Below are 22091 nucleotides of genomic sequence, written 5' to 3'. Positions count from 1 at the left end.
TCATTAAAGAGTTAAAAAGAAAAATATGTTTGTATATATTCCTTCCAAGCTGTGATAAACCTGTGTATATTCCTTCCAAGCTGTGATAAACCTGTGTATATTCCTTCCAAGCTGTGATAAACCTGTGTATATTCCTTCCAAGCTGTGATAAACCTGTGTATATTCCTTCCAAGCTGTGATAAACCTGTGTATATTCCTTCCAAGCTGTGATAAACCTGTGTATATTCCTTCCAAGCTGTGATAAACCTGTGTATATTCCTTCCAAGCTGTTATAAACCTGTGTATATTCCTTCTAAGCTGTTATAAACCTGTGTATATTCCTTCTAAGCTGTGATAAACCTGTGTATATTCCTTCCAAGTTGTGATATACCTCATTAAAGTTGTTTTAAGTGGACAATAACGGAGGTGATTGATGTATACCTAAATAATGACGTGAGGGAGGAACTACACACCTCGTGAGGACAGAGAATAAAGAGGTTACATTAGCTGTACCGACTCTCACATTATTTCCACATTTCATAAGATTTATTTTAATTATACAATACACTACTAGTTTCTTAAATCGTTAGGGTTTATAAAGTTTTTATTGTATATTTGATTTATGTTTGTTTTTTCAATGGTTTAGTTGTGGATATTAGTAAAGTATAAATAAAGTTCTTCGGGGGGGGGTTTCTCTTGATAGGCGTTCTTAAATCAGTGAACTTTCTCTCCAAACACCACTGACTTCTTTTGGTACTCAGTGACATCACCCATGCCCCATTTACACCACTCATGCCTTAGATGAGGTATGGGTGATGTGTCTGAGGCATGGATGATGTGACTGAGGCATGGATGATGTGACTGAGACATGGATGATGTGACTGAGGCATGGATGATGTGACTGAGACATGGATGATGTGACTGAGGCATGGATGGTGTGACTGAGACATGGATGATGTGACTGAGACATGGATGATGTGACTGAGTACGGATGGTGTGGAGGCTGGTGATGTGATGGACATGATGATGTGACTGAGACATGGATGATGTGATGAGACATGGGATGGTGTGACTGAGGCATGGATGATGTGACTGAGGCATGGATGGTGGGACTGAGGCATGGATGGTATGACTGAGACATGGATGTTGTGACTGAGGCATGGATGATGTGACTGAGGCATGGATGAGTGATCGAGGCATGGATGGTATGACTGAGACATGGATGATGTGGGAGGCATGGATGGTGTGACTGAGGCATGGATGGTATGACTGAGACATGGATGATGTGACTGGAGGCATGATGATGTGACTGAGGCATGGATGATGTGACTGAGGCATGGATGATGTGACTGAGGCATGGATGATGTGACTGAGACATGGATGATGTGACTGAGACATGGATGGTGTGACTGAGACATGGATGGTGTGACTGAGGCATGGATGATGTGACTGAGACATGGATGGTGTGACTGAGGCATGGATGATGTGACAACAAAGAACTAAGATGAGGGACATAAAAGGACTGGATTATGGAACCCCCTATACCGTGAACCGTCCCTGGAGATGCTCTTTGGTGTATCGTTTTCCGTTTCGTTTCACTGAACCATAAAAGCCATCCCTCTGACTACTCCTAAAGTTAACAGAGATCTATCATTCTGTAGCTCTTCACAGTCTGCTTGGTTCTTCACTGAATAACTTAGCATCGTCTATTAAACATAAGGTTCCATAATGTAGGGTGCCTATCAGTTTAGCTAAGCAGAGTGTATGTAAATTGTAGAAATAAACTGATCCAATGGTAAACAGTAAGACAATTGGGCTAGTGGAGTCAGCAGTAGTTTATTTCACCTGAAGATTAGACACCCTAGTTTATTTCACCTGGACATGAGGCACCCTAGCTCATTTGACGTAAAGATTAGGTGAAATAAGTTAATGTCTAATTATCAGGTGAAATAAACTAGGGTGTCTAATATTCATGTGATCCTATTACTTGTTTTGATATATTACGTAGACTTAAAAAAATCCAATTAAATTCGGGATAAGGAAGATAAGATAATAGCAATGGCAAAACACAAGACCTTCTTTATCAGGTAGACTGCCTGCTCTCTCCTCAAGGTGTGTTGACGTGTGGACGATAGCACCAACATACAGTACACAGAAGACGTGAGAATACTTGTTGTTTTGGTTATTGAAGTGTAGTGAATAGTGGATGATATAATGAAGTGGTGAAGTGTAGTTGACAGTGTAGTGAAATAAATGATGTGCTTGTGGTTGTAGTGAAGGGAATGAAGTGGTGCAGTGTTTTGTGGTACGAACAGTCAAGCGAGTGTTTGGTAGTATCAACAGTCAAGCGAGTGTTTGGTAGCATCAACAGTCAAGCGAGTGTTTGGTAGCGTCAACAGTCAAGCGAGTGTTTGGTAGCATCAACAGTCAAGCGAGTGTTTGGTAGCGTCAACAGTCAAGCGAGTGTTTGGTAGCATCAGCAGTCAAGCGAGTGTTTGGTAGCATCAACAGTCAAGCGAGTGTTTGGTAGCATAAACAGTCGCTGAGTGTTTGGTAGCGTCAACAGTCAAGCGAGGTTGTTCAACAGTCAAGCGAGTGTTTGCAGCATCAACAGTCAAGCGAGTGTTTGGGCCAACAGTCAAGCGAGTCAGCATTCAAGGAGTGTTTGGTAGCATCAGCAGTCAAGCGAGTGTTTGGTAGCATCAACAGTCAAGCGAGTGTTTGGTAGCGTCAACAGTCAAGCGAGTGTTTGGTAGCATCAACAGTCAAGCGAGTGTTTGGTAGCATCAACAGTCAAACGAGTGTTTGGTAGCATCAACAGTCAAGCGAGTGTTTGGTAGCATCAACAGTCAAGCGAGTGTTTGGTAGCATCAACAGTCAAGCGAGTGTTTGGTAGCATCAACAGTCAAGCGAGTGTTTGGTAGCATCAACAGTCAAGCGAGTGTTTGGTAGCATCAACAGTCAAGCGAGTGTTTGGTAGCATCAACAGTCAAGCGAGTGTTTGGTAGCATCAACAGTCAAGCGAGTGTTTGGTAGCATCAACAGTCAAGCGAGTGTTTGGTAGTGTCAACAGCCAAGCGAGTGTTTGGTAGTGTCAACAGCCAAGCGAGTGTTTGGTAGCGTCAACAGCCAAGCGAGTGTTTGGTAGCGTCAACAGTCAAGCGAGTGTTTGGTAGCGTCAACAGTCAAGCGAGTGTTTGGTAGCGTCAACAGTCAAGCGAGTGTTTGGTAGCATCAACAGTCAAGCGAGTGTTTGGTAGTGTCAACAGTCAAGCGAGTGTTTGAATACGTCAGTCAAATCCACCTCAGCAATTTTTATGTCTTTACATCTCCGGATCAAAATATTTCACTATCACTGCACATGATTTACTTACTGAACAGTCGGTACTTTCATCAATTATTACGCTAAATTTATTTTTTCTAGTTTCAAAACCAAGTTTTGAGTTGCACATTCCCCTAAAGCTTGCACGACGACCTTGCACCTTTTCCGTTTCGTTACCGTTTGAGTGACTGTCTTGAAGATTACGAGATCATATGTTGCTAAACGAGTGAGGTTTTCTGCCACACCTTCTTCAACATGGACATTTGGGTGGGTGTTTTTATGGATATCAAATGATTTTTACCTTCAGTGCTTTGTAAAAATTAGAGTTAATTTTACCGCCACACCGCCCCGTTAAGTACAGTACTACGGTGTCCCTCAGGACTCGTTTAGTTTAAAACTCGGGTTGAAACACGACGACTCTCTTCAAGGGAAGATGTTGTTTAATAATACGGGCGTGAATGTTGAAGGGGATCATATATCGAAATATTTATGCATTCAATTATTTTACACTACAAACATTTTTTTCATGGATAACATATCTTAAGTTCCTGTTCACTAAAAACAAAATATAATCAATTTATTTAACATTAAAAGTTTCCTCAGGGATATGCCATATAAGATAAGCGATGGTGCTGCCATCTGTACCGTGAACACATTACTAAAATGGTCGAGTACCCAAACGCCAAATACGGCCTTTATTTTAGCCTTCCTCTCATTCCTTAACCCTCATTAGTCCTGCCATTTTCCACTGACGTCAGTCGAAGATGCCAGTTATTCAGTTAATCATTTAACTATAATGATGATTTTCATATTGATTTATTAATAACAAATATGCAATATTTAATGAGTTAATTATTAGTTATTCAGAAGTGATTATGTAGCTTGTTATTATTTATTGTAACTCATGAATTTAATTTAGGTTCGTAATCAACAAACAATTGTTTTGGTTACTCATATTTCCCCAGTTTCTGTCTGAGGAGTAGCTTAATGTACACTAGCCTCTCCTGTCAGGGATAATTCTCCATATAAACATCACCATATCCCTATTTATTATACGGTTTCAGTACAACCCAATACAATTTAGATTATTATACAATCTTAAACTAATTTTACCTTTTCCTGTCAGCTACATACATACATACATACATACATACATACATACATAAATACATACATACATACATACATCCATCTAAGGTGAGGACTGTCATCAGGTTAGTGATACAACACACGGCTACAAGTGGATGACATGACGTCATGCAAGGTGTGCACAGAGGAGTTCTCCCCCGGCCTTAATGAACCGCTGCTGCTCCCCTGCGGCCACACCTTCTGCAGGCAGTGTCTCACCCACATCCAGGCGTCTCCCAGCCCCCGCTGTCCCACCTGCACCACTCCCTTTCAGCACGTGGTCCTGCACAACCTGCCTATCAACGAAGACCTCATGACCTACGGTGTTCCTCCCCAACATGCGGCTCTCACCGACAGTACTGCCAGGTGTGAGTCACCTGTGTATGATTTTATTAAGGAGGTGAGTCTGTTACCTGTTGTGTCTCGGTCAAACTCTGCTGTGTTAATAGTGTAAATAAGGGAGTGACGAACATAATGTAAAATGATAAAGGAAATAGAGAAATTACACACACACACACACACACACACACACACACCTTACCTTTACCTTTACCTTAACTGGTCTAGATAGAAAGTCATTGTTTCATTCCTTCTCACTTGACCTCACTCTCTCTCCAGCTGTTCCCTCAAGCAGGACTACGGTCTCATATTATTTCTCCTGAAGACAGAGTCGGTCTTGGACGCTGCGGCAAAGAGAGTGGCCGCTCTCAAGGTCTGGAACCAGTATCTGATGGACAAGCGTCAGTCAGCGGTGTTCCTGGACGATTTACAGCTCCCCGACAGCAGTGCTCCACCTCACACCCCCAGCAGGAAGGACTGGCAGTCAGTCCCTAACACGCCTGTGCCGCACAAACGTTTTACAATCTCACCTTTTCCATCCCCGCCTTTGCGGACACCGACTGTGTTATCCAAGCCTGTGCCAACCACTGTGCCACCCCCGCCTGTGCCACCACCGCCTGTGCTATCCAAGCCTGTGCTAACCACGCTTGCGCCACCCCCGCTTGTGCCACCACCGCCTGTGCTATCCAAGCCTGTTCTAACCACGCCTGTGCCACCCCGCCTGTGCCACCACCGCCTGTGCTATCCAAGCCTGTGCTAACCAAGCCTGTGCCACCACCGCCTGTGCCACCACCGCCTGTGCTATCCAAGCCTGTGCTAACCACGCCTGCGCCACCCCCTGCCTGTGCATCCAAGCCTGTGCCAACCACTGTGCCACCCCCGCCTGTGCTATCCAAGCCTGTGCTAACCACGCTTGCGCCACCCCCGCCTGTGCCACCACCGCCTGTGCTATCCAAGCCTGTGCTAACCACGCCTATGCCACCACCGCCTGTGCCACCACCGCCTGTGCTATCCAAGCCTGTGCCAACCACTGTGCCACCCCCGCCTGTGCTATCCAAGCCTGTGTCACCCCCGCCTGTGCCACCCCTGCCTGTGCTATCCAAGCCTGTGCTAACCACGCTTGCGCCACCCCGCCTGTGCCACCACCGCCTGTGCTATCCAAGCCTGTGCTAACCACGCCTGTGCCACCACCGCCTGTGCTATCCAAGCCTGTGCTAACCACGCCTGTGCCACCCCGCCTGTGCTATCCAAGCCTGTGCCACCACCGCCTCTACCATTCAGGCGTTTTTTAACCACGCCTGTGCCACCACTGCCTACGTTACCCAAGCCTGTGCCACCACCGCCTGTGCCACCACCGCCTCTACCATTCAGGCGTTTTTTAACCACGCCTGTGCCACCACTGCCTACGTTACCCAAGCCTGTGCCAACCACGTCTGTGCCACCACCGTCTGTGCTACCCAAGCCAACCTCCCCTACTGACACAGTCCCTCAGGTATAATAATAATAATAATAATAATAATAATAATAATAATAATAATAATAATAATAATAATAATAATAATAATAATGAAATACTGCTGACACCATTACTAACACTACCTGCTACTAACACCACCACTACCTACCACTACTACCACCACTTCTACCACCACTACTAACATCATTGCTACCAGTCCGGGGAGAGAGGTCACCTGGGCATTAGGAAAGGAGCGCGTCTGGTGTCCTCCGTCAGTGGCCAGCTGGTAGGAATGTCACAGCTGGTGAGGATGAAGATTAAACTCACCACTACGGGACACAAGGCTCTCCCAGATGGTTAGTCTCTCCCAGATGGTTAGTCTCTCCCAGATGGTGAGTCTCTCCCAGATGGTGAGGCTCTCCCAGATGGTGAGGCTCTCCCAGATGGTGAGGCTCTCCCAGATGGTGAGGCTCTCCCAGATGGTGAAGCTCTCCCAGATGGTGAGGCTCTCCCAGATGGTGAGGCTCTCCCAGATGGTGAGGCTCTCCCAGATGGTGAAGCTCTCCTAGATGGTGTTTAAATATACGGTACTTACACCATTAAACATGTGTGTAGAATGAGCTTTACCATGTATACAGTTGGATATACATTTACGATTATCCATGAACATAAGAGATTTGTCAACATACCTATATATACATATACGTATATAGGATACTTTTAACGCAATATATACACGTGTGTGAGTATACAGCAGAGTCAGATGTATACATGGATAAACCAGTGTCTCTATGTATGTGTATCTGTACAGGTAGGAACTCACTCCACCTGGCGGCCGAGGACGGTAACAAACAGAAGGTGAAGAATCTACTGAAGGCAGGAGCTCGAGTCAACAGCTTAGACCATCAGGGTAAGAGTACACGGTCACCTGTGTGTGTGTGTGTGTAATTTCTTTTCCCATTTATTTTACGTAAGGTTATAATTATTTTAACAACGAACTTAATTTAAACACTTATTTTTCACATATTCTTCTGTTATATAATTTCTCCTTCATTGTATAAGAACTTGTGAATAATATTAAACATGAAATTTAATGATGTGTTAGATGATTGAGGTCTCTCGTATCTTCCCGCTGACGAAGGGTTTACGGCACTCCATCTGGCGGCCTGGGGAGGACACGAGGAAGTCATCACTGTCCTCTTGAAACAGAATGCTGACCAGGAAATATTGGCACAAGGTAACCTCATCCTTCCTTCCTTCCTTCCTTCCTTCCTTTCCATTGTTTCTTCTTCTCCTACTAGTCTTCCTCCTCCTCTTCTTCTACTTCTTCTTTTTTCCTTTCCTTCATCATCTCCTCTTCCTCGTCTTCTCTTTCTTTTCCTACTCCTCCTCGACGTCCTCTGTCTCCTCCTTCCTTTCCTCCTCCCTTCTCTCCCTCCTTTCTTTCTTTCCTTCCTTCCTTCCGTCCTTTCCTCTTCCCTTTTCTTTTCATTCCTTGCTTCCTTCATTATTTCCTTCACCTCCTTTAATTTCTTCTTTCTTTCCTCCTCTTCCTCACCTGTTTTCTTTCATCTCCACCTCTTCCTCCTCCCCCTTATCTGTTACTCTACGTGAAACAAATTTTATCTTCACTACACTTACCTTATACAACAGTCATACATACGACACCATTCTCTGAGCTTGGAATGTCACCTTTAATATAATGACAATGCTAATGATTTGTAAACACACCTGAATATACATTATATATGACAGGTAACTACTATGCATACGTGGGTTTGTGGTGATCTTATGAATTCTTTTGGTTTTGTTTATAAGTTGCAGAAGCATTATACCATACTTGTGCCTAGTTATACTTTCGAATATATCATTTATTTACACACAAATCTAATATATCAATGAGTAACGTATCAATCTATCAACCAATAATATATCATCAATCACTAAATACATCATTATCATTGGTCAGGTCGGCGGGCGTTTCACTGGGCAGCTGTAGGTGGTCACGTCCCAGCCATGAGAGAACTTGACAGATATGACAGGCAGAGCAAATTCTCCCTGACTGAGCACCACAAGACGGCACTCCACTTAGCGGCAGACCACGGCAACCTAGAAGCCGTGAACTGGCTCTTGAAACACGGGGTTGATCTGGAACTTGAAGATGAGAATGGTCTGACGGCTGAGGACTATGCCAGAGACGAGGGCATACTGCTGTGGTCACCTACCTGAGACAACAATACCTACAGCAGAAGCCAGACCTGCTAATGTAGTAGTGTAGTAGGATAGTATTAACATAGCCAGGTGTGCTAATGAGATTTCATACATCGCTTCACCTGTCCTTCCTCTTCATTCATAACATTCATACATTGTGTAAGTTCCCACTTGTCGAACTCTCATCATCATTCACCTTTTTCATCCTTCACTTTAATTACCTAGTATATATACCAACCTCTTAGCATATAAAAAATACCTAAGTGTTATCTTTGGTGTAGAAACCAGGCCCCTTCATCAATTATAATTAAGAAAATGAACTAAAAAAAACGTTCATCACAATATTTTTTTTAAAAGACAAAAAGATATCACACAAACTTTAGACTGAAGTGTTGTTCCAATACTTATTTATGTGATTTAATGTAGTTTTGTTTTTTTATATTAAATTTTCGTCTACACACACACCGTCAAGCACATAGTTTAGTCGTGGTAGTTTCCCCTTAAGAGTTACAAACCTTCTCTTTCCATTCACTATTACACAGAGGATCCCTGCTGTCCCATCACTACCACCGTTCTAGTCATGGGATGGAAAAACTTCACCTCCCTATCCTCTCTGCCTATCCCTTTTCCCTTCCATGTGTTTACAAAGTCCCTTGTTGTTTATGTTTACAAAGTCCCTTGATGTTTGTGTTTACAGAGTCCCTTGATGTTTGTGTTTTCGGAGTCTGTTGATGTTTGTGTTTACAGAGTCCCTTGATGTTTGTGTTTACAGAGTCCCTTGATGTTTGTGTTTACAGAGTCCCTTGATGTTTGTGTTTACAGAGTCCCTTCATGTTTGCCTTCCCAGAGCCCAGCAATCATAATTTCTTCCGAAGTATTTTCCAGGTTACATCAGTACATATTGTATAGTATTACCCTCAACTCACCCCTAAGAGTGTTTTAGAAAATGAAATACGAACTACATTGCCCAATACTATAGCTGTTAACTGATCAAAGTACCAAAGTATATTAAAATGAAAAAGTTGCACTGTGGAGTAGCGAGACTCATGAATGTTATAATAATATAACTAATTAAATGTTACTGTATCTTGCCCTTTGTTTTCGGAATAAATTGTTTATTTATCCTTCAGGGTAATTATAGTCAGTTCATGTTGTATGTATGTACTGTATGCATGTATAATGGCTGCCCCTCGAGTAACGAGGATGGCCGGCCCAAGGGCCACCTAGGTGTGAATTTGTTTAAGGTGTAGAAGCTGTCGCCAACAAAACAACCACACCCTGAGTTAACGAGCTGCATGACCCGTGTCTAGGAATAGTCCGAGAAGACCGGACAACTCGCCAACTGCACTGGCTAACCATTACCCCGGAACATGATCCGCAAATCGATTAACATCCAGTTTCCCAATTACTGCTGGGTAGACAGAGGCAAATGGCGTAAAGAAACTTGCCCATAGTTTCACCCTGCCCGGGGATCGAACTCGTGTCCCCTCGATTGCTCGGCGAGGATGCTGACCATTATACTAAACACAGTTAAAAGCATAGGTAGTAGGTATTAGGCAGCTACCAAACAGGTAGGTACTACCGCCTGGGAAGATATTGGAAGCATAATGTGTTGTCTAATGGTAGACCCTGCTGCCATATGGCATCACGAAAATTGTGACCAAGTCCCAGGTTGCTGACCTGACTTTCTGCCTCATTTACACACAATTGCAGGGTCCCAATTGTTTCTCTTACTATTGACAACACAACATACATAATGTATACCGTTTCTCTCTCTTGAATTATTTTTTTCGATTGTGTATGTATTATTATTATTATTATTATTATTATTATTATTATTATTATTTTTAATTTGCTATTAATTCTATTAATTGTTGTAATAAAAATAAGAGATATTATTATTATTTTTATTTATTATTATTATTATATTTTCGCCCCCCAGGCCCTGATGTGGGTCAGTGACCTGTGCCCAGGTGGGCTAATCCCCGTTAAAAAAAAAAAAAAATCAGTTATATGTCGTACTCTCTCTCTCTCTCTCCCTCTGCTGTTTCCTTTGAACCTTCCCCAGTTAAGATATAAAGCTAGTTACTCGAGTTATACACAACAAACTAGACTAAGGAATACAATGTAAATATTGCTCTTGTCATAGTTATACCTCACCAAACAATGTCTATTTTCTCTGAGATTAACGGATGTCATTTTATGGTAAACGTTACTAAATATACCAAATAAATGAATACATACGTTGTGTAATAATAGCTTTGAATATTATTATACTTTTATGAGTAAAATATTTCAGAAATATTTAAAGCTTTCTGGATAAAAAGTTTAGCGGCCAAGGATTAGTTTTGTTCAGTCAGGGCGTACTTGGAGGGGTCACAATGTGCCAAAGTGTTGACTGATTCCGTCCTGGTGTGTGGTCCCCGAGTCTAGTAGTGGTCCCGCCTGGTGTGTGGTCCCATTGTCCTGTGGTCGTCCCGCCTGGTGTGTGGTCCCCGGGTCTAGACTCGGGGACCACACACCAGGACGGAATCAGTCAACACTTTGGCACATTGTGACCCCTCCAAGTACGCCCTGACTGAACAAAACTAATCCTTGGCCGCTACACTTTTTATCCAGAAAGCTTTAAATATTTCTGAAATATTTTACTCATAAAAGTATAATAATATTCAAAGCTATTATTACACAACGTATGTATTCATTTATTTGGTATATTTAGTAACGTTTACCATAAAATGACATTCGTTAATCTCAGAGAAAATAGACATTGTTTGGTGAGGTATAACTATGACAAGAGCAATATTTACATTGTTTTCCTTAGTCTAGTTTGTTGTGTATAACTCAAGTAACTAGCTTTATATCTTAACTGGGGAAGGTTCAAAGGAAACAGCAGAGGGAGAGAGAGAGAGAGAGAGAGAGAGAGAGAGAGAGAGAACGACATATAACTGATTGATGCAGCCTGTGCTTTTAACTGTGTTTGGTATAATTGTCAGCATCCACGCCGAGCAAGCAAGCGGACATGAGTTCGATCCCCGGGCAGGGTGAAACTTTGGGCACAGTATGTATGTATGTGTGCATGTATGTATGTGTGTATGTATGTATGTATGTATCATGGTCTCAGAGAACATCCTGCGCTTGTGCTGTTATACAAGCGTTTATGTCCACTAATCAAAGTGGAGCGATACAGATTATATTCAAAGACTTAATTATAACGAATGCCAACCAATATGAACTGTAGCAAATCTACCCATCATTTTATTTTTCTGTTTGTGAGAAATTACTGTTGTTATTAGTGAAAAAAATGAAGTTCTGTTTGAGTTCATCTTCAACACAAATTACCCTCCGACAAACTTATCAATGGTTATTGTAGTGTCTTCTTTTCGCTTCAGTGGCTTATATAGCCATAATTTTAAGAAGTGGATGATACTAAATTATTATGGATAAAATTCCAAAAATAGTTCGAGGATGATGTGTTACTAAAATAGTCGATATATATGTATAAAACAAGGACAATATATTATTATTATATTTTTTTTTTGTACTATCTGGCAAATATTATGTAATGAATTTTTCATTTCTTTATATATAGAGAAAAGCTTACATCCCATGCCTTCCAATTTCCGTATACTTTTATTTATATAAACAGTTAAATATGTATTTATTTACTCGTTTAAAAAAAATAGTAGAAAGTAAATTTTAGCGTCACTTGGAATGAGTTTACCCACAACCAAGGTTCGATCACCTCGCCCACCCAGAAGCACACACGTTGCTGCCACTCGGAATCCGGTATGACGATTACCTCCACATACAGGAACACACAGCTCAGAGTCCACACCGCACACTAGGGGGTAATTAGCCTATATCCACTATGGGTACAAAGGTAGGTGCTATGTAGTATTAGACATTGAAGTAGGTCAAAAAAAATTTCAGGGGGTATGCTCATTTAGTCACCAACCCGTTTCGTCACCACTGTTTTCAACCCGTTTCGTCACTTCGTTCGTTCCCATCAACATATACACGAAATTAACTGTTGCTTGGGAAAGAAAATAATAAAAAAAATCACTAAGACAATATGTAAAATACTAAAATTAAAAAATAAATTAAAAAAGACATTGTTAATACACCTGCAATGGGAGAAAGGTTTAAGAACAAAAGAATTAAAAAATAAGAGAAATTAATATGAAAGAGAATGAAGAGACCCACTTCCTGCAATCGACACTGATGCCCTGGGTGGTGCTCTTAATATTTAGTTCCTCCATTGCATGAAAAGGCTGTTGATAAATATTTTAGATATTTTGAGAAGGAACAGTGGACAGTACTGCTTTAGTCTGCGTTTGGTGGAGAAGCTCAGGAAGTCTATTTGTCTACGGCAGAAGATGAATGTAGTAACTATGAGGAGAAGTGTGCTGTGCTGTGCTGTGCTGTGCTGTGCTGAAAGAGTATGTGTTGGTGCGTGAAGCTTATAGACTTAAAGTTTCGTAATTCACATAAGCATGACATTCAAGAGTGACTTAGAATTCGCAGGGGAGAAGGCTAATAAAATGTAAAGTGTGTGGACAAACATATGGCCACACACTTGAACACTAAGTACGTCCTCGGCTGTGTGAAGATAGAACCTCTTAGGGGCAGGTCCAAGCACACTGTGTGTAAAATGGCACAACACTTCATCTCTAATGGCAAGATAGCCGACATATTAAGATTACATCCACTTTTTTGCACTCAGTAGCTATAACATTCCCCATGTATAGAACCAAACACACAATGTGCTTGAATACTTCTCACGCAAATGTGAATAACAAAGTGTGCGGCCAGACATATTGCCTCACACTCCTGTTCTCACGCAGTTGTGAATAAGTTACCCTTTATGTATAGAACTAAAAGAATTTATTTGAAATACCGTGTAACATCCAGTGCCATAATATCCTGACAACGGGGGATAATTATTCTGACCCTTTGTAAACCATACTCTGTAATCCTTTTGCGCCACCGCTCACAGGATGAGTATGGGGTGCACAATAAACTAGCCGCTGTAAGTGGCAAATCTAAAAATTAAATTAACAATCGCCACCACCACCAGACTGAACATAACCAGTATACCATTATCCTGCCCTGGATACACACATACTGTATTCACAACTGTATCTAATACCTTACGCCAGTACAGTACAATACAGTACAGTAGTCTGTCGTCTACAAAAATAATAATAATAATAATAATAATAATAATAATAATAATAATTTCACAGCAGTAATACAAAGACAGATACAAGATATCATTCTCAACTTAAAAAAAATGAAAAAATATATATAGATTCTTATTACTTACATACACACAGACACATAATAAATATGAAATTTAATACACACGTGTCAGAAGAGAGCTATTGTTTGATTCTTGTAGTCTAGAGGCTATTGTTTGATTCTTGTAGTCTAGAGGCTATTGTTTGGTTCAATGTAGTCTAGAGGCTATTGTTTGGTTCATTGTAGTCTAGAGGCTATTGTTTGGTTCATTGTAGTCTAGAGGCTATTGTTTGGTTCAATGTAGTCTAGAGGCTATTGTTTGGTTCAATGTAGTCTATAGGCTATTGTTTGGTTCATTGTAGTCTAGAGGCTATTGTTTGGTTCTTGTAGTCTATAGGCTATTGTTTGGTTCATTGTAGTCTAGAGGCTATTGTTTGGTTCTTGTAGTCTAGAGGCTATTGTTTGGTTCAATGTAGTCTATAGGCTATTGTTTGGTTCATTGTAGTCTATAGGCTATTGTTCTTATTGTAGTCTCATTGCAGTCTATAGGCTATTGTTTGGTTCATTGTAGTCTAGAGGCTATTGTTTGGTTCTTGTAGTCTAGAGGCTATTGTTTGGTTCAATGTAGTCTATAGGCTATTGTTTGGTTCATTGTAGTCTAGAGGCTATTGTTTGGTTCATTGTAGTCTATAGGCTATTGTTTGGTTCGTTGTAATCTATAGGCTATTGTTTGGTTCTTTGTAGTCTACAGGCTATTGTTTGGTTCGTTGTAATCTATAGGCTATTATTTAGTTCATTGTAGTCTATAGGCTATTGTTTGGTTCATTATAGTCTACAGGTTATTGTTTAGTTCATTGTAGTCTACAGGCTATTGTTTGGTTCGTTGTAATCTATAGGCTATTGTTTGGTTCATTATAGTCTACAGGCTATTGTTTGGTTCGTTGTAATCTATAGGCTATTGTTTGGTTCATTATAGTCTACAGGCTATTGTTTAGTTCATTGTAGTCTATAGGCTATTGTTTAGTTCATTGTAGTCTATAGGCTATTGTTTAGTTCATTGTAGTCTATAGGCTATTGTTTAGTTCATTGTAGTCTATAGGCTATTGTTTGGTTCATTATAGTCTACAGGTTATGGTTTAGTTCATTGTAGTCTACAGGCTATTGTTTAGTTCATTGTAGTCTATAGGCTATTGTTTAGTTCATTGTAGTCTATAGGCTATGGTTTGGTTCATTATAGTCTACAGGCTATTGTTTGGTTCAATGTAGTCTATAGGCTATTGTTTGGTTCATTATAGTCTACAGGTTATGGTTTAGTTCATTGTAGTCTACAGGCTATTGTTTACTCGTGTCTCAAACTTAGCCAACTGTGAAAGCAAAAAGAAAAATAGACGCAAAAATAAAATGTAAAAATGCTCTGAGTTTCCTCACTTTATCTCTTCCTCTACCTTTATGTCTTATCACTCACCCACACATCCTGCGGAAGGTTCTTCATATCAGTGGTTCATTGATAAGAGAGATATAAACCGGAACTATGTAACGATAGCATCTTACTCTCCCTGAAAAAAAAAATTGTACTGGAAAAAATATCGAAATTTTGTCAAGGAAAAAAAAATAGTCGATGGAAATAAAATTATGTTTTTTTTTTATTGAGCAATTAAAGTTAAGTTAGGTTAGGTTAGATTAGGTCAGGTTAGGTTTTTTTTATGTTTGGTAATTCACATAGATTGGAAGTTGTACTGTGTGATCGATGGTGGTGGTGATAGTGGTTGAGGTGGTAATGGTGATAAGTGTTAATGTTGGTTGATGTGGTAGAGGTGGTGGTGTAGGTGATAATGGTGAGATTCGTGATGGTGACTGTGGTTGTTGTGGTGGTGTTGGTGGTGGAATAGGTGGTGGCAGAGGACATAATGGTGAGAGTGGTGATGGTGGTGGTGATTGTGGTTGGTGTGATAGTGGTGGTGTGATAGTGGTGGTGGAATAGGTGATGGTGTAGATGATAGTGGTTTGTGGCGGCTGAGAACTTCCTGATGCTCTCGACAACGATAACATATCACCTGCAGGAGGATGAAAAGACGTAGCTTACTATCTGGAACTGTACACCCCCCCCCAAACACCTCAGACGTCGACAACAACTATACACCCCCCTCAGACGTCGACAACAACTATACACCCACCTCAGACGTCGACAACAACTATACACCCACCTCAGACGTCGACAACAACTATACACCCACCTCAGACGTCGACAACAACTATACACCCCCCTCAGACGTCAACAACAACTATACACCCACCTCAGACGTCAACAACAACTGTACACTCACCTCAGACGTCGACAACAACTATACACCCCCCTCAGACGTCGACAACAACTATAACCCCCTCAGACGTCGACAACAACTATACACCCACCTCAGACGTCGACAACAACTATACACTCACCTCAGACGTCAACAACAACTATACATCCCCCAGACGTCGACAACAACTATACATCCCCTCAGACGTCGACAACAACTATACACCCCTCAGACGTCGACAACAACTATACACCCACCTCAGACGTCGACAACAACTATACACCCCCTCAGACGTCGACAACAACTATACACCCACCTCAGATGTAGACAACAACTATACACCCACCTCAGACGTCGACAACAACTATACACCCCTCAGATGTCGACAACAACTGTACACCCCTCAGACGACGACAACAACTGTACACCCACCTCAGATGTCGACAACAACTATACACCCACCTCAGACGTCGACAACAACTATATACCCCTCAGATGTCGACAACAACTGTACATCCCCTCAGACGTCAACAACAACTATACATCCCCCAGACGACGACAACAACTGTACACCCCCTCAGACGTCGACAACAACTATAACCACCCTCAGATGTCGACAACAACTACACACCCCCCAGACGTACAACAACAACTATACACCCCTCAGACGTAGACAACAACTATACACCCCCCTCAGATGTCGACAACAACTGTACACCCACCTCAGACGTCGACAACAACTATACATCCCCCAGACGTCAACAACAACTATACACCTCAGACGTCAACAACAACTATACACCCCCAAACGTAACAACAACTATACATCCCCAGATGTAGACAACAACTATAACCCCTCAGACGTCGACAACAACTATAACCTCAGACGTCGACAACAACTATACACCCACCTCAGACGTCGACAACAACTATACACCCTCAGACGTCGACAACAACTATACACCCTCAGACGTCAACAACCATACACCTCAGACGTCGACAACAACTATACATCCCCCTCAGACGTCAACAACAACTATACACCCTCAGACGTCAACAACAACTATACATCCCTCAGACGTCAACAACTATACATCCCCCAGACGTCGACAACAACTATACACCCTCAGACGTCGACAACAACTATACACCCCCTCAGACGTCGACAACAACTATACATCCCCCAGACGTCAACAACAACTACATCCCCTCAGACGTCGACAACAACTATACACCCTCAGACGTCAACAACAACTATACACCCACCTCAGACGTCAACAACAACTATACATCCCCTCAGACGTCGACAACAACTATACACCCTCAGACGACAACAACTATACACCCTCAGACGTCAACAACCACACCCCTCAGACGTCGACAACAACTATACATCCCCCTCAGACGTCAACAACAACTATACACCCCCAGACGTCGACAACAACTATACATCCCCTCAGACGTCAACAACAACTATACATCCCCAGACGTCAACAACAACTATACATCCCTCAGACGTCGACAACACTACACCCCCTCAGACGTCAACAACAACTATACACCCCCTCAGACGTCGACAACAACTATACACCCTCAGACGTCAACAACAACTATACACCTCAGACGTCAACAACAACTATACATCCCCCAGACGTCCAACACCATCCCCAGACGTCGACAACAACTATACACCCTCAGACGTCGACAACAACTATACACCCACCCCAGACGTCAACAACAACTATACACCCCTCAGACGTCGACAACAACTATACACCCCCTCAGACGTCACAACAACTATACATCCCCTCAGACGTCAACAACAACTATACATCCCCTCAGACGTCGACAACAACTATACACCCACCAGACGTCGACAACCATACACCCTCAGACGTCGACAACAACTATACATCCCTCAGACGTCAACAACAACTATACATCCCCTCAGACGTCAACAACAACTATACACCCACCCCAGACGTCGACAACAACTATACACCCCCAGACGTCGACAACAACTATACACCCACCCCAGACGTCGACAACAACTATACACCCCCAGACGTCGACAACAACTATACATCCCTCAGACGTCGACAACAACTATACATCCTCAGACGTCGACAACAACTATACACCCCTCAGACGTCGACAACAACTATACACCCTCAGACGTCAACAACAACTATACATCCTCTAGACGTCAACAAACAACTATACACCCCCTCAGACGTCGACAACAACTATACACCCTCAGACGTCGAACAACAACTATACACCCCCTCAGACGTCAACAACAACTATACATCCCCCAGACGTCAACAACAACTATACATCCCCCAGACGTCGACAACAACTATACACCCTCAGACGTCGACAACAACTATACACCCACCTCAGACGTCAACAACAACTATACCCCTCAGACGTCGACAACAACTACACCCCTCAGACGTCGACAACAACTATACATCCCTCAGACGTCAACAACAACTATACATCCTCAGACGTCGACAACAACTATACACCCTCAGACGTCGACAACAACTATACACCCTCAGACGTCGACAACAACTATACACCCCCCAGACGTCGACAACAACTATACATCCCTCAGACGTCAACAACAACTATACATCCCCCAGACGTCGACAACAACTATACACCCTCAGACGTCGACAACAACTATACACCCCCTCAGACGTCGACAACAACTATACACTCACCAGACGTCGACAACAACTATACATCCCCCCAGACGTCGACAACAACTATACACCCTCAGACGTCGACAACAACTATACACTCACCTCAGACGTCGACAACAACTATACCCCCTCAAACGTTAACAACAACTATACACCCCCCAGATGTAGACAACAACTATACACCCCTCAGACGACAACAACTATACACCCACCTCAGACGTCAACAACAACTATACACCCCCTCAGACGTCAACAACAACTATACACCCCCTCAGACGTCAACAACAACTATACACCCCTCAGACGTCGACAACAACTATACATCCCTCAGACGTCGACAACTATACACCCCCTCAGACGTCGACAACAACTATACACCCCCTCAGACGTCGACAACAACTATACACCCACCTCAGACGTCGACAACAACTATACATCCCCTCAGACGTCGACAACAACTATACACCCTCAGACGTCGACAACAACTATACATCCCCCGACGACGACAACAACTATACACCCCCTCAGACGTCGACAACAACTATACATCCCCCAGACGTCGACAACAACTATACACCCCCCAGACGTCGACAACAACTGTACACCCCCTCAGACGTCGACAACAACTACATCCCCAGACGTCGACAACAACTACACCCCCAGACGTCGACAACAACTATACACCCACCCTCAGACGTCGACAACAACTATACATCCCCCAGACGTCGACAACAACTATACATCCCTCAGACGTCGACAACAACTATACATCCCCCAGACGTCAACAACCATACATCCCCAGACGTCGACAACAACTATACATCCCTCAGACGTCGACAACAACTATACATCCCCCTCAGACGTCGACAACAACTATACATCCCTCAGACGTCGACAACTATACATCCCCCAGACGTCGACAACAACTATCACACCCCCAGACGTCAACAACAACTATACACCCACCCCAGACGTCGACAACAACTATACATCCCCTCAGACGTCGACAACAACTATACACCCCCCAGACGTCGACAACAACTATACACCCACCCCAGACGTCAACAACAACTATACACCCCCCAGACGTCACAACTGTACACTCACCAGACGTCGACAACAACTGTACACTCACCTCAGACGTCGACAACAACTATACACCCACCTCAGACGTCGACAACAACTGTACACTCACCTCAGACGTCGACAACAACTATACACCCCCCTCAGACGTCGACAACAACTATAGATCCACTATACACTATATTTATAGTGTTAGGACAGGCCAGGAATCCAATGCTCTGTTCGTTCATTTGAGGGATAATAAACATTGCATTGACTGGGATAATCCCTCCTCAATATTACCTTGTAATTCAATTGACAGTAGGAACTTTATAGAATCTAATCTCATTAAACATACCGAATCCGTTAACATGAATTTGAGTAATGGTATGTACAAACTGGATAATTTCGTAATTAAGAAGCTTTGTAACCAGGCGAGAAGGTTGGGTCAGCCACCCTCTGACCTGACTACCGACTGCTGTGGTGCTTTTTGAAGATTAGTAGTAGGGTCATTACCTAATACTTGACCATTGTGGACTTGATCTCACTCTCCATATATATATATATATATATATATATATATATATATATATATATATATATATATATATATATATATATATATATATATATATATATATATATATATATATATATATATATATATATATATATATATATATATATATATATATATATATATATATATATATATATATATTTGTTTGTTTTTTAGTTCAATTAAGATTCAGTAACTCGGTATAAAAACCCAAATTAAACCAATCCAGAGGAAGAATGTGGTTTAGACCATATCTTTACTGGGATCTCGGAGACTAAAATTTAAAACTTATAAAACAAAAGAACGTATAAAAGTCAAAATAAGACTTACAGTAACTAAACACACAACAAAAAATATAAACCAAAATCTTAAACAAAATCTCAGTATTGTTGAAGAGAAAACCTTAAGATATATAAGAACAATACTTAATAATTTAGTGTTGAGAAAACCTTACAGAATAAAAAGAGATTCGAAGGACAAAACTGATAATATGAAATAAGACTTAGAAACAACTTCAGAAACAAATGACAAACGAATGTAAACAAAACCATCTAAAAAAAGGAAATACAAGGAGATAGAAGATAATAATAAAAAAACGATAAATAACGGACGAAAAGATAAGGAAAACAGATAAATACACAAAAGGAACATCTATAAAAAAAAAAAAACGCGATATTTTTGAGGCACAGAAAACTAAGACAAAGATGTGTATTGATTATAGAAGATGATGTATAGAGGGAATAGAAGAAATGCATGATAATAATAGATAGGAGGCAAAGAATACAAGGGAAATATAGATCAAGTAAATAATGAGGAAAACACAAGACAGACAGACAGAAAGAAAGAGAAAGTGAGACAGAGACAGTGAGAGAGAGAGAGGAAACAATGAAATATACACATAAGAGTAGATGGATGTATGATGGAGGAGAAGGAAGAGAAGATAAGAATAAAAAACAAGAACAGAGATAAAGAGAAGAAGGATTAGGTTAGGTTAGGTTAGGTTAGGTCTCCTTTAAGTCGTTCAATATTTCGATTTCAGATCAGTAAGAGTGCAGCGACTGAGTGGGTACAACAGTCACCTCCTATCTTATGAGTCGTTGGTTCGATCCTGAATCTTTCCACGTCCCTTCAGCTGTCACTGGGCACCTAACTATACAAGTTGGGAACTGTCAGCTATGTTGCATCCTTTTAAAGGGAACTGACTTTGACCCTAAACTCACGGTCACACAGCTACTGGTATTCCTGGTCTGGGTGACTTTTGAGAGTGATTCTAATTTGCTCAAGAAGACCAAGATATTTCATACACCTTGATGTAATGCTCTTAGGACAACACAATCTGGTGCGTTGGTTACCGTCAGAGGTCAAGTAAGTGTTGGGTGATTTATTGTTATTTAGTCATTAGTTATAGATTCCATATAACAATTTATTTCGGGGTTTGTTATTGTTTTATACAATGTCGGATTTAGACCTGCGACATGGGCAGCCTCTTTTAGGAGCCCCCTTCATTATAACTACCCAAGGGTGGGTGGCGACTGAAGCAGCCTAAACATCTGTGAGTTCGGGGGCGCTGCTAAGCGACCAATTTTTGAACACTTCTGGAAAATTTTGAAGCCATGATGGAATAGATAAACATGAATTTAAAAGAATAAAAAAAAATAATCCAAATAAACAAACAAATAAAAAATAGCCCAGATATGTGGAGGCTGGGCACGGCCCTGAACCTTCTTGCCTCCTGAATCCGGCCCTGGTTTTATAATTATTATGATACAAGATTTTTTTTATC

The 22091-nt window shown here is 41.7% G+C and overlaps 1 protein-coding gene across 1 annotated transcript; it reads left to right on the top strand.

Moving 5' to 3' along the window:
* Positions 1–5523: 5523 nt before the first annotated feature.
* On the top strand, positions 5524–9143 carry LOC121869109 (ankyrin repeat domain-containing protein 29-like). Its single transcript, XM_042370302.1, has 5 exons — positions 5524–6260; positions 6442–6580; positions 7036–7134; positions 7366–7461; positions 8194–9143. The coding sequence occupies exons 2-5, from the start codon at positions 6517–6519 to the stop codon at positions 8451–8453; spliced, it is 519 nt and encodes a 172-aa protein (XP_042226236.1). The 5' UTR covers positions 5524–6260; positions 6442–6516; the 3' UTR covers positions 8454–9143.
* The last annotated feature ends 12948 nt before the right edge of the window (positions 9144–22091 follow it).

The sequence above is a fragment of the Homarus americanus genome, unplaced genomic scaffold, assembly GCF_018991925.1.
Source record: "Homarus americanus isolate GMGI-L3 unplaced genomic scaffold, GMGI_Hamer_2.0 scaffold24694, whole genome shotgun sequence".
NCBI lineage: Eukaryota > Metazoa > Arthropoda > Malacostraca > Decapoda > Nephropidae > Homarus > Homarus americanus.
The sequence above is the reverse complement of the archived record's forward strand: the minus strand, read 5'-3'. Positions and strand labels throughout refer to the sequence as shown.

Coding starts and splice junctions, on each gene's coding strand:
- LOC121869109 (XM_042370302.1), top strand. CDS start 6,517: ATGTCACAGCTGGTGAGGATGAAGATTAAACTCACCACTACGGGACAC. Junction 6,581..7,035: donor ACACAAGGCTCTCCCAGATG/GTTAGTCTCTCC, acceptor GTATCTGTACAG/GTAGGAACTCACTCCACCTG. Junction 7,462..8,193: donor CCAGGAAATATTGGCACAAG/GTAACCTCATCC, acceptor ATCATTGGTCAG/GTCGGCGGGCGTTTCACTGG.